General features: G+C 44.9%; 1 protein-coding gene across 2 annotated transcripts in view; it reads left to right on the plus strand.

Moving 5' to 3' along the window:
• THRA (thyroid hormone receptor alpha) overlaps window positions 1-17,540 on the plus strand; it is an 869,330-nt gene that overhangs the window by 753,771 nt on the left and 98,019 nt on the right. For both annotated transcript variants that reach the window (XM_078645685.1, XM_078645686.1), the window contains exon 6: window positions 12,422-12,522. In XM_078645685.1, coding sequence (XP_078501811.1) covers window positions 12,422-12,522 — 101 coding nt within the window. The remainder of the gene's footprint in view (window positions 1-12,421; window positions 12,523-17,540) is intronic.

Consider the following 17,540-nt stretch of genomic DNA (forward strand, 5'->3'; position numbering starts at 1 on the left):
GAGCTCTTTTAGGGAGGTTGCACTCACTGCTTCGCTTTCTTGGTTCCATCAGAGCTTTAGTTCGTAGTGGAGGATATTTTAATTTTCTCTGTCTGCTGTTCGCTATAGCCTGCCATTGGTGGGCTCTGCACATCCACCTCAGAGTGGTGTACTCTGCGTATACTGACAGGGGTGAGTAGTATACCGCCTGACAGAGGTGAACGTCTTTACATTGGAGCTCTTTATGTCTTCCCATTGGAGCTCTTTGTCTTCCCAGAAGCAAGCTCTGTGTATTAATCGAGTGATGACCTAGAGCGGTAAACTGTGTATGTCATTCGTGTGGTGATCACCACACACCCTCTCGGATGTAAGCAGTGTGCCTCTCCAGCCGTGAGCTCTGTACAGCCTCCCAGTGGTGTGGTGAAGTATGTACACGGTATAGTGGTGAGCTTGCTGTATCTTACAGAGGTCATCCCAGTTTTTGCAGTATCATATATGCTTACACTTGCATGCTGCTGCCACCGTGCGGCTAGTTTTGGAATAATCATTTCCAACGTTGGAAAATAAACTGTAAGCCTTGAACAGGGAATGCCTACTATAGTTTGAAGATATTTCTGGGTTTTTATTCGTCCTTACAGAGACGTTTTTTTGCCAAAGCAGCACTTCTTTGCATGTAAAATTACAACGTATCGGTTTTTTTTATGAACTAACAAAGGATTGTTTAACTTTTCCTAAAATATTTCATGACTAAAGTTAAAATAGGCTTGCTTCTAAAATAGAAAAGTTGTACATTCCTCAAATATTGTAGGACTTGGAGTAGGTAAGGTCCACCAGGAGACCGGAAGCGACTGGCGTTGACGCCCGTATCAGAATTTCCTGCCAAAGCGTCGGCCCCGCAGTCGGACGTCAGGTCACGTTTCCCAGAGTGCACAGGGGAGCTGCTCGGTGCCAGAAGTGGATTAAAGCCTGCAGACAATGTACACCGGATTATTGCACCATGTAGTAAAGCGCAGCCTGTGCCTCTGATCTTAATGCGGTACATCAAAAGCTGAAAGAGTGTACTGGCGATCGTTGGTCCTAATGATTTAAAAAAAATAAAACTTTTTGACTTGTAATTGTTCTCTTTCGTGGCCCTAGAGCCGAAAGAAGTTTAAGTGGGTTCTGTCAAGCACGACAAAAGTGTGTGCGTCCATTTTGTAACCTTAAAGCAAATAGGTGAGCTACTTGGTGAGAATTCGAGACAAAATCCCCCTGGCCCAAGGGAGGTTGTTACTCCGGGTCATTATGGACATGGTCTCCAGCCGTGCACTTTTCTTCTGCAAAACGTTGTTTTCAGGTGTGTTAGTCAGATTAGTTCAGTGGAAGCAAAACAGGACTACAACACCCAGAATGCATTATGTTCTTACACGAAAGTCAGGAAAGATTGTCCGTAATGACTCGGAGAGATGTGGCCAGTAAGACAATGAAAGCCATGGTGGATCTATCACCCACATTATCCACCTAGACATTATAGGGGGCGCTGCAACTTTCTACTTCATGCTCTCCACCATACCCTCTCCTGAAGACCATTGGCAGTCAACATCCCTTTTCAAAGAGGGTTTGGAATTGAATTATCCGCCTTCAATGAAGGCCGCACAGCATGGTTTTAGTCAAGTTCACTGATGACAGCTGCTCTGTGGTCTGAGAAGTGGGTCTGTGAGTACCCTGCAGGGGACCAGAGCTGTGGTGGCCTCTAGGTGGATATAATGAGCCTACAACGAGTCAATGTTGTGTCTGTGTATTCTGCCCGCCTGTTAGCTCTCTGCCATTTGACACCGTGACTTTGAGGTGTTTGTCACCAGTGCTTTATTTGCAAAAAATTAAGTGACAGGACTCTCGTCAGGAGGCTACTGCAGCTTCCACTACATATTGCCCCTGCCAGCGCTTCCAGTGATGGTAACAACACAACTACTAACCATCACACTCCTACAAGTGTGACAATTTGGACAGTTTCAGCCCCCCAGAGCGAATGACTTGGGTGGCAGACAATATTCATTTTTGATGTATACTAAATGAATAATTAACTGTTGTTGTGGTCATCTCTAAATTGGCCAGACAGTGCCACCATGTGGTAGGCTGTCACAAGCACCGGTGCTGACAATTAAGTGCTGGTGCCGAGCACCAGAAACCACTGGCTCAAATTAAGCACTGCTTGTCACTCTCTTCCATGCTATGCCCCAGTCAACAGTGTTCACAAGACAGCCCTTAAAAAAGTATGTGAACTTTGCACAGGGGTGCAGGGCAGCAGGTGTGCATTAACAGTTTTTTTAACAAAAGTATGGGAACTGTTACTGTAAAATTGGAAATAATTGGGAACGTTGTTCCCCAAAGATCCCACCCACTTCAACCACTGCTCAGAACAAAAAAGTATTATGTTCTTATGGAACGCGAAACTGCAACTGTGTGATGGCCATAGCTGGAGGGAGTGCCCACTGGCATGCAGACATGGTTTCTCCTAGCTGGTTGTGGTTTATTTGGCATTGGCATTGGCACCGAAGCACAGTGCAGCTCTGGCCCTGTTTCCCCGCGGCCAGGCTTGTGTGCATGATTGGGACTGTATCTTTGTAGTAGGGCCGGTGTGAGAAGCGTTGGCCTTCAGTTCTTTACCTGGCCCTTGGCCAGCTGGACACACGCGTGCCTCTCAGTTTAAGTGGAGTTTTTAAAGGCTGCAGAAGTGGTGAGATCAGGACCCCAAGTAGGACTAACACTCTCCACTCCAGTACGGTCACTGGGCAAGCTTCAAGATGTCATTGCATTCATCACCTCTGTGTTCTCAAGAATAAAAAGTAGGGGCATCAGAACAATGTGGGAAACGACATGTACAACGCAACAGCACATTGAGAAGGACCCCAGGCGAGCGCTAGAAGCACTTACACCGATAAATAGACTCTCTTGTGGGAAGGAGAGTGGACAAGGATCAGGGAGAGGTGGAAAATACGGAAAGAGTTTGTCAAGCAGGGACTTGGCCTCGCCACTTGAATGCGGCTGAGCTCCCACATTTGATTGTGTTTCAGCAGCAACATTTGATGATAGATGTGGAACCGGTCCCCCGGCAAATCACGTCTGTCCCAGACCTTCAGCTCCTTTCCCCTGACAAGAGTTGTCAATTCTCCAGAATATCTTCTACCACTGTCTCTCCCTAAAAATCCTGAGTTTTGAGGGAGTTCCATGGCCATAGAGATGCATTCGATTGCTGTCTGCGTTATACCTTGGAGCATCACCCAACCTGCATCTGGAAGCAAAGGTGGTGGCGTAGCGGCTTCATTTTCTGGATGCCTCTCCCTGCCCACAGTCTTTCCTCTCACTTTGAGGTTCAGAGGGAGGCAGGAGGGTCAGGCTCTTGCATGTACAGCTCGCCTTTGTCACCTGAGCTAGAGTGTGGTAGGATGGGCAAATTATCCTGTCACCAGAGTGGCAGAGGGCAGCACGCGGGGTAGATATTGCCATGTACGTTGGCCATCCTCTGTTGAAGCTGAAGGTACATGGTGTCCTCTTCCTCCCTGAGCTGCGTTTGTGCAAGAGGGAGCAGAGAAGCTCTTGAAACTACAGCAACACAGAGAAAGATGCACCAGTGGTGTGACAACATTACTCATTTGTAATACGTTATTACAAGCGGGTAGTGATTTAAGTTTCGTATTACTGGTGTATTCTGATTATGCCTGTAAAAAGAAAATAATCGCAGGACTTTCCTATAGTAAGAAAACCATGGGTGCCCGTCCACAAGGAGAGTGCAAGCTTCTACGCATGATAATGATGACTCACAGAAAATGGACTCTAAAACATTTTTAGTCTTTAAGACATACTTTTCTTGAAAAACTTTAAATTAGGCTGAAAAACTCGCTATCCACTCTTCTCTAGGATGTAGGCCAGTGCCATTAAAATGCGTGTCTTAGTTTTGAAATGATCCCATATTGCTCGTTATTATATTGATAATCGTAAACAGACAACAAGACCTTTGTCATAAAACTGAAGGCATTTAAATGCCTTGCTTTTGAATGTTGTTTTAAACTAAACACGGTTTACCCTTATTGTGCTGTGTGTGTTTTGGATTTTGTGTATTTGATCCTTTCTGTTGAATCTTTTTTCTGACTTTAACAACCTGTCTTAGAAACTCAGTGTTTCTTCGTTACCCACCTTGAAGCTTGTTGAGCACTTTCTAGAAGTTCTATAAAAGTCTCCTTCTTGGCATCTTAATATTGTCTTAGTTTAACCTATGGGTTACTATGGTCAGCACCAGGATACCCTCCCGGGTGATAGTGCGCTCTACAAATCCTCATAACATAACATATGGGTCAGTCTTCTTTTCTTATGTGTTAGTGTAATATTTCATTTAAAAAGTTGTTTGATTGTTGCTGTTAATGTAGTGTTCATGAACTGCATTCTTAATGGACAGACCTTTCCCAACTTTTCAGGAGCACAAAGTTGCCCCTAACCACATTCGCATATATTACATAAAGTTATATCTGATTTCCATTAAACTCTGGCAATTTCTCTGCCTGTTTTCTCTCTATATCCGAACATTGCAACAAGGCGTTCATTGCAGACTCTTCCGTGCCTTATTTTGCGGTGGTTTTTGTAATGCATAAAAGACAGAGGCCTTGTTGATCGGCTCTTTGCTGCTTTTCAGGCCAGGAATGTATAAAACGGCTGTGTGAAAATCTGGATTTTCCAGGAAGATTATTGCATATATTAAATCTTACCATTTGCCAAACAGGAATTTGCCTGAGGGAGGGAAACTACCGCTCCGATCTTGGCAGATATTCAGTTGTCTGCAATCTTCAAAGCAGCGACGTGGCTCTCTGAACATACATTTGTTGCCTGCAGTACACACATTCACAAGAAGCCATTGTATGCATGTTGATGCCTTCACAGATGCTGCTAATGCCCAACAGGCATGGGAGAGTGAGTTTAGCTAACATCCCTTTAAGTAAAAATAAATACTGCTTTCCACTCCAATCAAAGCATGCAGGTTTATCAAAAATTCATGTTACAAAAGGGCAAGTCACTTGCCTGTGTCACTTGGTTCACCTTTGACCCTTGCACAGTATCCTAATAGATTTTGTCGATTATAAACAAAGGACTGTTCTAGAACCTGCACAAGATGTTAGAATAATGTGTGGCAAACTATAAATCCTACCAAGCTACAAAAAAAAAATAACAGTAAAGTAACTTTTACTTACACTCCATTTAGACACGTTGGCCTAACGGCTAGGGCGGTCATCCTCGAATCTGGGGAACTGGGTTTGAGTCTCGGTAATGACGCTGAACATCCTGTTATTCTGGGCAAATTACTTATTCTCGTGCCTAACAAAAATGAATGTGTCCTCATGTAATGCGACTGGTGCTATGTAAAGCGCTCTGATACCCAATTCGGGTCAAGTTTGCGCTATATTAAAACTCTCTAAAATAACAAAAATGTGATCTGTAAACGGCAGTGCTTAATTTGAGCCGGTGGTTTCCTGTGCTCAGCACTGGCACTTAATCATCAATACCGGCGCTTTTCATGAGCACTAGATAAGGATACATTAATTTAGGGTAGGCACGCTGAGATTAAGTGATTTGCCCAGAATCACAGGATGTTGAGTAGACGTCGAGATTCAAACCTCGTTCCCCAGCTCCGAAGTCAGAAGCTCTGGAAATTACGCCACATCCTCTCCACACTTTCATGGTTAGTAGTTAGTTCTGTTTTAGACGGCTAGTTCTGTTTTAGGCGGCGCTTACAGGAGACTGATGCAAACTGCCTCCTGACGAGAGCCCTGGCACTTATTTTTTAACAAATAAACCAGTGCTAAACAGACATTGTTGGTTCCTGATCCTCGAGTTCTGTCACCTTATTTTGGGGTTTGCACTAGGCCACCCTCTGCATTCACCTGTTTTCTGTTCAATTCAAATTGTAAATGTGTAGTGTAGCTTGTGTGTACAAACACCCCACCAAAAACAGAACTACAGTGTTCTTTGTTGTACTGTTCCAAGTGTGTATACCTCCTCCTCCATTACCCATCACATACTAGGATATGTTACATGTTTCCAGTAAGATCGGACACGCACAATACTGTTGTCCTTCGACCACATCATGGGAGTAGTGCACACACGGACCTAAAAAGTTTACTGTAACAATCTTTGCTTGCTACGTCTGTGCAACATCAAAGAGCTAAATGAAATATAAATATTCTCTATATGAAGAGCCATCTCTATTGTGATGTGCTTATTGTAGAGTGTGCATGCTCAACAGTCGCCTGATCTCTGTGCTGCGTTGCAGAGTTTTTCTGTGGTGTAGACTAGCCTGTAGGGGAGGGGCACTGTAGTGGGCTTCCGCTGGGCATACCCTGGCCCTGTAAGGAAACGTGGTGTTGCGTGTGTAGAAGTGCCCCCGTGGATGATGTCCAGTGAGGGGGTTGCCATGGAGTCTTGCTATTCAATCCCATGTTGAGATGTATGTTTTGGTTGGCTCTGCAGGGTGTTTGGCAGTGAGGGTGCATCCCTTCTGGACCATGCCGCTTGTTGTCTCCTCCGACCCGGTGTGTGCTGTTGGAGGACTGTTCTGGTGACAGAGTGGTAGCTTAAATTGGCAACTTGTTTAGTTGTTCTTTGGGTGAGGTTAGAGCTGGCACATTGGTTGAGTGGTCTAAACTTCTATTTAGAGATGGTAGTAGGGAAGGTGCTCTGATCCTTCCCCTGTCCAAACAGTGTTCAGCCAACATAGTCAGAACCCTTGGCAACAACATAATTTCCTAAGCGGACACCCAGCTGAACCTCTCACTCTCCGAAGAGACCTCCACCACAAGGACCAACTTCCACAGCTGCATGTGGACGTGTGGCCGAATGGATAAAGACCAACTGCCTGAAGCTCAACATGGACAAGACGGAAGTGATGATGTTTGGGAACTACACTCCACCGTGGAGCAACACCTCTGAACTCAGACCCACTCCCAGAGACCACGCCCGCAACCTTGGCATCATCCTGGACAGAAATCTCACCATGAAAAGCCAGATCAACGCAGTCTTCTCCGCCTGCTTCAAAACTCTCTGCATGCTCTGGAAGATATTCAGATGGCTCCCCATCAGTACCAGGAAAACAGTCACTCAAGCGGTAGCCTACAAGGTCTTCCATGACCAAGGACTTGCATACATCATCCATCGAATGAACTTCTAGCAAGCTTCCAGACACCTGCGATCTGCCTCCCTTGCTCACATTTCCCGTATCCGCTAAAGCCACAGTGGAGGACGATCCTTCTCCTACCACGCCGCCAAGTCCTGGACTGACCTTCCCATTCACCTCCATTCATCATCTTCCCACCAGAAAGCAGAAAGAAACTCGAGACCTGGCTCTTCCAATTATCCCAGCAAGAACCTAGTGCCTGGATATCATTGCGGGTGATGAGCTGCACTCTACAAATCCGAGTTGTTTAGTTGATTGAATGTTCCACCTGAGCCTGCGTGCCCGGTTCCATTGATTCTCTGTACCTCCATCCATGCCCTCTGTGCTTGTGCATGCCTGGGTCTCGTAATCCCAGGCCTCCTGTGCAGTGTTTTTTCTGATTTGCTTTGTCATGAGGTATCTTCGCCTTGTATATTTCAATAGTCCTCTTGGTGTTTCTAGTCCCCTTCGTATTCCTCAGTGAGGTCTTTAAATCGTCCGTTCTCGATGCTCACCATATGTTGCTGCTCGGTAGAATGATGGACGATTCATTGGTTTAAGGGATGCTGAGTCGAGGGGTGCTGGTTGGGGTTGGTGTAGTGAAGGGTGAGTGGTCAGACCTGTAGGCAAGAGCACGGTTAGCACTGCAGAGATGCAGAGCGGTGCAGTGACATTTCAGAGTCAATACTACCGGAGTGGATGAGCTTAGACAATGTATAATTAGAACACGATTTAGAAATGACATATAGTACTGTTGGCATGCAGCAGATGCCCTCTATTCTGAGCTCCACTGGAAGCTGAGCTGCTCATGGGAGAAGCACATCTGGAGATCAGACTGCAGCCATCTGACTTGTCTCAACACATTAAAAAATATTGAATCAGCAAATACCATGCAGTGTTTGTCTCCCTTTCACTGAGAAGTGCATGGGACAAGAAAATCTGCCATGCTGGGCCAACCTGCCAGGCAGGAGTTTCCAAGCCCTCTTGCCTCTGCTTTAAAGATTTTGTCCTTCGTTGCAGATATAGGTTTCCTGGGAGGCTCATAGTCCAGGGTCCATCATGATGTGCCTGCAAGGACAGAGTAGTTGACTTGGATTCCAGGTCCGCACGGTGTTCATCCGGGGTCAGGAGCTCACTCATGCTCCTCTCGAGACAAGGGTTTTCTCTCACAGATCATTTCACTCCTTTAACTCCCACTCAGTCCTCTTACTCCCAACACTCACTCTCTGCCTCTCTGATCCCTGTGTCATACTCTATCCTTTTGCAACATCCCTCGCACACGCTTCTCACTCATAACTCATTGTCAAACACTCAACTCATTCTCAACTACTCTTCCACTGCCTTCTCTCTCTCGGTCCTCTCACTCGCACCCCTGTCCTGGTATTTACCAGCTCCTCACTCGTGGTGCTAACACATTTCCGCGGCCACTATTCCTGGTTGCTCCACCCAGACTGGAATCTTGTATTGATGTCCACGCCCAGGCTGCTAGCCCCACCACCAGCCCCGCAGTGGGTGCAGGTTCAGCTCCCACAGACTGACCAGGTAGCATGCAGTCACATCCTGGTGCTGTGCCCTAACCGCGTGTCCACCTCTAACCGCAATCCCGGGAGCGACCACCACGTATGCTACCAGTGGGGAAAGTAGCTCAGCCGCCTGACAGACCAGCAGGGGTACTTGGTAGAGGGCAGGTGTAATTGAGCTTAGAAGCAATAGAAGGGAGAAAAGGCACAGGGGCACTGGGAGGAGGAGAACAGCCTTGGAGCTGAAGAACGAGGTCACGGACCACAGCGTACGAAATCCCCCATTATGTTTTGACATTATTAGGTCGAGCATCAGTGCACATGTACTGTCTGCAAGACCTGCTGTAATCGCTCATACTGTGTAATCCCGCCTACTCTTGCAATTAGTGTACTTCAGCGTCGCTTTTGTTTCCTGACTCCTTATTTGTTCCTGCACTGATACATCATTTCCGGTTTCACACAAGGAGCATTTGTAAATTACAGTTTACTTACACTCTTAAGTGTTGTGTGTTCATTGGGGCTACTTGTTTCTTTTTGTTTCACAACATGCTTCATCTTTAATTTTGCACCCTCTTGCCTTTCGTTTGTTCTGCACTTCGTACCAAAACTTTCTTTTTTAAAATATAAATTAACTTCACAGGCGCAAAGTCAAGAATGGTGCCCGCATCCCCCTACCACCTCCGGGCGCTGCACTTTAACTTTCAGCGCGGCGCCCGCTTTTACATTAACATGGCGATACAAAAGGGGATGATGGACGGAGCAATTGAGCAAATCAAACACTCACCCCCAGTCAACTGATCTGGGTTTAATCCATCACCATTCTTTAGTCCACTCAGCCACCCCATTTCAGACATGGCTATATGCAAATCAGTCTGACCCTGTGCCTCGTGGGAACAGTCCAGCCCGAACTGCCAAGCCATGTCTTCCATGGACCGGAAACAAGCATTCTGGGACCGGTTTCGGATTCATAATCCTCATCAGCCAGGCTATCTTGAATCCAGTGGCAAAGTGAGCAAGGGACTCACGTCTGAGCATACCCTGCCACACTTAGGGCGAACAAAGCGATACAAAAGGGGATGATGGACGGAGCGTTTGAGCATAACATGAGCATGCATTCATGACCGGGCCACACTAAAATATTGTTTTGAAAAAATATAAATTAACTACACAGGCACAAAGTCAACAATGGTGCCTGCAGCCAACAGCCCCCTCACGCCTCTGGGTTCTGTGCTTTTACATTAAAATGGGCATGCAGTCATGACCGGGCAGCGGCCGCCATTGCTGACTTTATTGGTGTGACAACTTTAAATACAATTCTAGTGCTCTGAGAGAAGATTAAACAGATGGCTTCAACAAGTAGATACTAAGCTTTTTGTCCAGCAGCACTTTTATCAGATACAACACACCCAATTAAGAAGATGATGTGAAAATAATCAACTTACGTAAATCGTAAATTTGTTCCGCATAAATATCCCCCAGGGCCCTTGAAGCACTTTTTATTGTAACATCCAGTGATGGACTAGAGTAGACAGCAGCAGGAATCGGATTTCCGTAGCTATGCTGGAGAAAGAAATGGGGTCTGTGTCATCACCAGCGAACTGTCGTGCTTGTGTCCCCGTGCAGTGTGTCCAAGGCCTGGGTGCAGGTAGCAGTGCCTGCACCTTCAGGGTACTTCCCCGTAGGCTGGTGCAGTTCAGAGGGCTCTTAATTTCCTTTTCGCCACAACCTGCTGCATAATGCCTCACTTTACTGACAATCATGTACAATTGGTATTCTGACTGCAGTCACAAAGGAGTCTGGTCCAAACATTTAACTTGACACACACACCTTCCAACCGATCAGGAAAAACAAAAACACTCTGCAGTGTAACACCAAGTGTTGCTTCAGACATAAACAGAGATGTTAAAGAGTTTTTAGCTTTCAAGACTTTGGGTCTCTGTAAAATGAGTATATCTATTCATACTGTGTTGAAATCCAGCATAAGCCTTCATTGTGTAAACACATCCGTTATCAAGTAACAGCACATAATACAAACTGCTTATTTTGCATTTTATGGGTTCATTGCTACCAAGCGGACCCCATTGTGTCAACCTCAGAATAGGTGTCACATTTGTTGAAGTTAGAGCTGTTGGCCTTGAAAATGACCATGTTTTTTTACTTTTGCTTTGTTATACCAATGGCAATAGCGCTATACAAATATATTTACTCCACTTGCAAATAAAAAAACAAAAGTAAAAAACATGGTCATTTTCAACGCCAACAGTTCTGAATGCGAGACCTATTGCATTGCAAATTCTTGTTTTTCTCATGGTACCATCTGGGTCAACAACCACATTGCTGTGGTTCCGATCCAGGTCGCAGATGATCTCATTTGATCTCCACAGTTGTCCTCATCGGTTTGACGAGACGATGGTCGGGTGCACATGCCTCAGAGGCTTACTGTCACATGACTCCCTGAGAGGCCGCCATCTTTGAAATGTACAGAATGCCTAATGCTCAGCGACCCCTCCAGGTGCATCTCTCAAATGAAAAACAGGTGGAAATAGATCCCATCGATGTAGGCAGTGGCTGCTTTGGTGTAGGGTGCAGTAGTGTTACTAAGTGCCCACCTTTGTGTAGAAAAGTTGCACAGTGTTAGTGGGGGACACAAACGAGCACAGTCCATAACGTAAGCCAACGTAATACTAAGAGTCCCAATAAAGGGGGACCCTTAAGAGCCAGCTTAGAGCACCTGTCACCCTAAACCATGAAAATGAGGAAGGTGCTTTGGGTCCCTTGGGGGATCTTCTGATGTTTTTGTGCCTTTAATGCATAAGAGAATGTCTTGCTGACTGCTCATGGCCTACCAATGGACCTTGAACCATTTTCAGAGTGAGGGTGCTGCCGTCAATGTTAGATCACTGAAGTCATATGGGTTGTGATAGATCAAAGTGCCACACAAAGAACAAGTGTAGCAATCAGCCACGTCCATTCGGCAGGAGAGTGGTAAGGGCGTAGCATGTGTCCGGTGGTGCATTTTGGAGCACACTGTCACAAATATATCACTAAAATCACTAAGGCGTGGTGCGGCATAGCACTGTCATTTACAGACAGTGCATTTTCCATTGAAATGGCCACTAAATTTGCAGAGATATTCAGTTTTACTGATATAACTATATAGTGCATAAATTATATTATGTGGCAAAAGTAAAGTGCCTTTATTAGTTTGATGTGTTTGAATCCTATTAAAATCTTTGTTTCCATCACACGTAGAATTACAAAAATGTCTCATTTGTGCTTTCCTTGCTCTAGATACATTTTGAAATATTTATTCAATTAATTTACAGATATGTACGTTTTGTTGTGCATTAGAAAAAATGCCATCCTACAACCTTTCCTTTCACACCGCCTGTACCCCAGTACGATTGTTGCATAGATCACTTTACAATGTCCTCTCTCTTTACAGTCGGAGAAAGAAATGTAAACCCTAATCTTCATGTTAAAAGTATAAGCAGAAATGTGTCATAAGACAGCCTGGAATTTCACCCCTGTTTTTCAAGGCATTGTAAACGTGACAAAATATAAATACATTTTAAAGGCATCTTTATTGCTGACTCACCTTCTGAACTACAGCATGGTTATTTTGGTGGTGCTACAGCACCTCTTACCCTTTCTTCCATCACGCATGTGTCCTATGCAAGACCCTGTAGGTGGCAGAATCAGAATTTCTTGGGCCTTAAACTGATGTGCATTTTATCTTTTGCAGGGTACATCCCTAGCTATCTGGATAAAGATGAACCGTGTGTTGTGTGCAGTGACAAGGCCACAGGGTACCACTACCGCTGTATCACCTGCGAAGGCTGCAAGGTAAGCACAGGCCTGGGGATGGGGTATGTATATGCTGCGGTGGTGGATGGATGCTACCATGACCACTGCATCGCCTGTTGGAGCTGCAAGGGTTTGGAAGTGTAAATTATGTGACAGTGCTGATATGCAGCATTATCACAATGGCACCACATGGTGTCTGCATGCAGTACTATCACAATGGCGTCACCATGGAAGACTCAACCTTAAACTGCCAGAGGAGAAGAGGTATAACATGTGAGGATCAAATTTACACATTCCACCCTCTTTAGCCAAGACCTGCACCTTCTCGTCTCTACATAAAGGGTGCCATTCGTACCCCTTGTCAGGGCAATAATCACAGCCCTATTTAGTATGGCATTATATCCCTGTTCTTTGTACGCCCTATGTATAGTGCAGCGTTCACTCCCGCATACAGTCTTGCTACAGTAAAATGCTATGTCCCCCACATCAGCACTTGGGGTGAAAGTGATATTTGATGATGTACCCAAAACATCGTGTTGATATGTCTCAAGCAAGGAATCCAGGACAGAATATGATAAAGTTAACACTTTATGTATTTTAGAGGTTTCTGTAGCACTGCATGCTGTCTCATGATACTTCAGAGCATTCGCAGATGGGTGAGAATGTGGGCAATGAAAAAGTTATAGTTCCTTTAGCGCCATAAAAGCCGCAGTCCAATTTTCTTAAATCGCTAACCTCATTTACAAGAGTTGAGTTATCGGTGGTCCAGAAGAGGTCTATTTTCTGAACTGCTTATATTGTGGTTCTACTCTCAGGCTTGGGTTGAGATCATTCCTCAGCCCAAGGGCCTGGACCCCCAGCAAACGTGCCCCGTGTGACCTTTGACCGATTACTGGACAATGAAGATTACCTCTGCCCATAACAGGTTTCTGTTGGTGCCATGGTGAGTTGCCAGTTTGTACCTATTATCCTGGCCCTTTTCCCCTGTATGTATTGTGGTCAGTCCAGAGGCCTTTGAGCTGGAACCTTGCTTTCACAGGATCCTGGGTAGTTCTTTAAATTGGGATTTGCTGTGCTCATATGTTCACAGATTCAGGCATGTTCTGGCCGCCTGATCTTGGATCCTCTGCAGCCTATCAAGGAGTGTCTTGGGCAGTACGGTTTAGATGAAGTTGCAGCAATGGAAGCAGGCGTGCCATCACCCCTGTCCAGTGATTGGTGCTGAGGGATGAGAATGTATTCTGGGGTGAGGGGCTCTAGATTCATTTGCTTGATTACTGCATTGACCCTGGGAACAAAGAACATCTCTGAATCAAAGATGAATCCTAAGTTCCATGCTTTGAGTGTGGTGTGAGGTGAGGCTGTAAGGATGCAGGCCCACTGATGGAGAACTCCTGCCTATAGTAGACAGATGGATGGACCGTCCAGTACTCACTGTCGTCAGATGTGAGAGTCATTGGCTGTACAGAAACTGAGGTCGGCCAAGACTTTTCTTCCTTGTTAGAGTTGTGATTTGGGGTGGAGTAGAAAAGTGTTTCTAGTGGAGTTTTGTCCTCAGGAGAGAGACAAGCATCTTGATTGAAAGTATAGGCAGCTAGTCACCCCACTGGCAGCTCACTGACTGAAATTCCATAAGCAACATTAGATTGGTTTGTTGAGAATGCGGTGAATAAGTTCAGAGTCCATCTCAGATTGTGGACATTTCTTGAATATCCTTGGCTTGGGACACCACTACATGCTGCATTCTTGCGTTAAACAGGGTACATTTAGAGTTTCTTCAGTTTAAAGAGATGGCCAAGCAGCCATGTGTGAAGCCTTTTAGATGAAAGGAGATGTTTAAAGAACCTTTGACGGCGGGGGAAAGTGGAAGAGCCCTCAAGCCAGAAGCAAAGGAGAGTGTAGCAGGCAGATCTTGAACTGCATGAGAAACCTCAACTAGAGACTTTGGAGGAATTGACAGAAAAACTGCATTTATTAAACACACTCTATGCTGCAGTAGTATTTCGGTGCTGCACTGCAGTTAATTTCAAAATGGAGGTCCTTCAGAGTTTGTTTGAAGGTAGCTACTGATGCAATGTGGCACAGTATGGCTGTAAGAGACATGCGGGTGGATGATACTTGCTGGTGGAAATCTCTACCACCCTATGACGCAAACTTTAAGGATGCTACGACAAGTTGAGTCTTATCTATATTGTACAAATTGCACTCCTGGTTGCATTGTTGAAACCAGCTCAACCCATACGTTGCTCCCATTTGTAGACACTGGGAAAAGAAAGAGGCCATCTTGAAATGGTTCCATCTGGCCACAGGAAGCCAGCACAGCAACATTCTGGATAAGTAAAATGGCCCCATTTTTCCAAACTACTTAATGGACTTTTGTGGGTCCTTTTGTGATCTCATTTCAATCCTGGGATCTAACGAGCCAGTGAACAGGTGTATATGTAAGAGTGTACACACTGCACAATTGCTATGGTGAAATTTCACAAAAGTCTCTTAAAATATTAAAAACGTACATGAAATTGTTCTTTCGGAATGAAATGTGGCGCGGTATTTGCTGTGAGAGCCAGTCATCTCTTAGTAATTTATAGGACTTTTTGCATGAGGTGCACACAAGCCCCACGTCATTAGCAGATGGTACAGAATGCGGCTGCTAGGCTTCCTTATCACCTACCAAAATGTGCCTCAGTTTCCCATCTTTTTCATGACTTGCTCTGGCTTACAATTCCGAAACGTATTCGTTTTTAAAGCCATGTGCTACATGTTTAAGGCTCAGGCTGGTTGAGGAACCCGTTACATCCAAAATCTGGTGGTGCCGAATCAGCCCTCTCGCACTTTGAGCTCTTCGAATCGTGCTCTGTTTGCCGTGCCTTGATTTTGCTTGTCCCGTATGAAAGGGCGCTGCGTTTCCTATCTTGGTCCGAACGTATGGAATTCCCTTCCAGAGCACCTAAGGGGCCTGTATGTCATTACTTGCTTTCCACAAGGGCTTGAAGACCTGGCTTTTCTAGACTGATGAAACCATAACTTCTCCGTCTCTGCCTCCTTGTGCCCAGAAGCCTCATGGGGTAGCTGCTTGTGGTACAAATCTGTTAAATAAATAAATACATTCAATTAAAAAAGTTACATAAAATAGTGTTCTGGGAAATTTCCCTCAAGCCACATAACAGGAAATGTGTGATTTTTTTCGGTGTAATTAGAATTTTGCCCAGGCCTCGCTATAAGGAAATGCAGCAGTCAAGGGGTCAATTGCTTTTGTAAATAAGTTATATTTAAAGTAAGAAAAAACATCTGCTTTGTGCACTGATTTCGAGGATATGTTGTGTACAGTAAAAACTCTTGGTGACTGCAAATGCTACCAATATATTCTTCTCTTGTGAAGAGTTTTTTTTTAATTTCAAAGTATTGTATTAATTTTTATGGACAAGACAATTAGCATTTCTGTTACAAGGTTAGCCAATTTGTAGTTTATACAACAGTGTTAAGAGTCACTTCGAAGCATATGCTTAGCTAACCCCACCTGACGTGGTTTAGTGAGAACAAGAAAAAAGATGCTAGAAAAAAGCAGGCAAGAAAGGGGTGAACGAAGGACACAAGAAAGGCTCTGTAATTGTGAGACTTATAAACGCCTGACCAAGCTGCCACATCACTAGCTTGCTTATTATAAGATAGGGATACTCGTCAGTCCAACCGATCTGTAGGGCCATAGTGATTGCTCTCCGTTTCATTCTTTTTACCGCACTTAAAGGGGTAAGGTGGGTGTGTCGCTGGGACGAATATGTTTCATGTGGGTTCATGGAAGTCTAGGTATGTGTCGAGTGATTTCCACATCCCTCTGGTTGCTGGTTTCCAGAGTGAGTTTAGTAGTGCAATGTTGTCCGCAACACTGAGGTACGTAACCCAGTTGAACCAGCCTTTGTATGAGGTCTTACTTGTGTCTTTCCAATTGGCTAGGACCATTTTCACCGCTGCAGTTAGTCGCAGGTCTAGAAGGTCTTTATCGTGCTCTGATCTTAGTTCTGCTGTCATAAATGCAGTGGCGAGGGAGGAAAATTCAGTTGTTAGTGTACAGCCAAGTACCCTGTTGATAAAAACAAAGATTTTCTCCCAGTAGGTTTTGAGAGTTGGGCATTGGTAGATAAGGTGTGCTAGGTCCCCTTTTTCCTTGCTTGTGAAGAGTGTTAACCGTGTAGAGTGGTGAGCCGTTCTGAAAAGGCAGGGTGAGGCCAAAGACTTGCAGAGCCTCGCCAAGAGGCTGAGAGATGGAGGCGGGTGGGCAAGATTGCTGATGCCAGACGTCTGGCTCAGCTCTGTGCCCCCTTTGAATGATGAGCCCGATTCAAGCCAAGATGCTGCCCGCGCACTCATATTATAATGGAGTTTGACCAAGAAAAAAGCACTCAAAGCATTCCGTTAAAGTATTGAGTTATAATGTGGGTTTTTGGCTCTGGTATAAGCCAAGACCTTCTGAATTTACAAAAACTATATGCTTTCAGCCAGCTCTCTTCATCCATTGGTCTGTTACTTTGTCATTCACATTTTAGTTTCACCCACTACAGCGCAGAGCAAGGGGCAGTGGGTCAGCTCACTTCAGCCATTAGCTCACTCCACTGTAAGTGACAGTATTCTGTCTTTCATAAGGAGCACATCAGCAGAAAAACTAGTTCCCTTAAGCGCCCGGGGTAACTATGTCAATGTGTGCTTCGTGAGACCACATTTTTTGGCTTTTAGCCAATTTTTTTTATAGTTTGGGGAGAGCTCAGTAGCGTTCCCAGCAATTATGTTTTATAAAAAAACATTCAAAACAAGCATTAACAAACCCAAAATAATGACCACCAATGGCAGACCTATTAGCTTTGTCAAAGCTTGTTTCTGATTGTTCTGCAACTGCAGATTAAAATAAATGCAGAACAAGTAGTAAAAAAATACAATTTAGAGTTTTATTCAACTAAGAGTCTGTAACTTGAAAGGAAGTTTGTTGGGACTCTCTGTGGCCCGCTTGCTAATTTATTGTATTATCCGCATTGAGCTTTGGAGTTTCTTTGGAAATAAGTTGGTTA

This window comes from Lissotriton helveticus, chromosome 5_1 (genome assembly GCF_964261635.1).
Source record: "Lissotriton helveticus chromosome 5_1, aLisHel1.1, whole genome shotgun sequence".
In the NCBI taxonomy this organism is placed as follows: domain Eukaryota; kingdom Metazoa; phylum Chordata; class Amphibia; order Caudata; family Salamandridae; genus Lissotriton; species Lissotriton helveticus.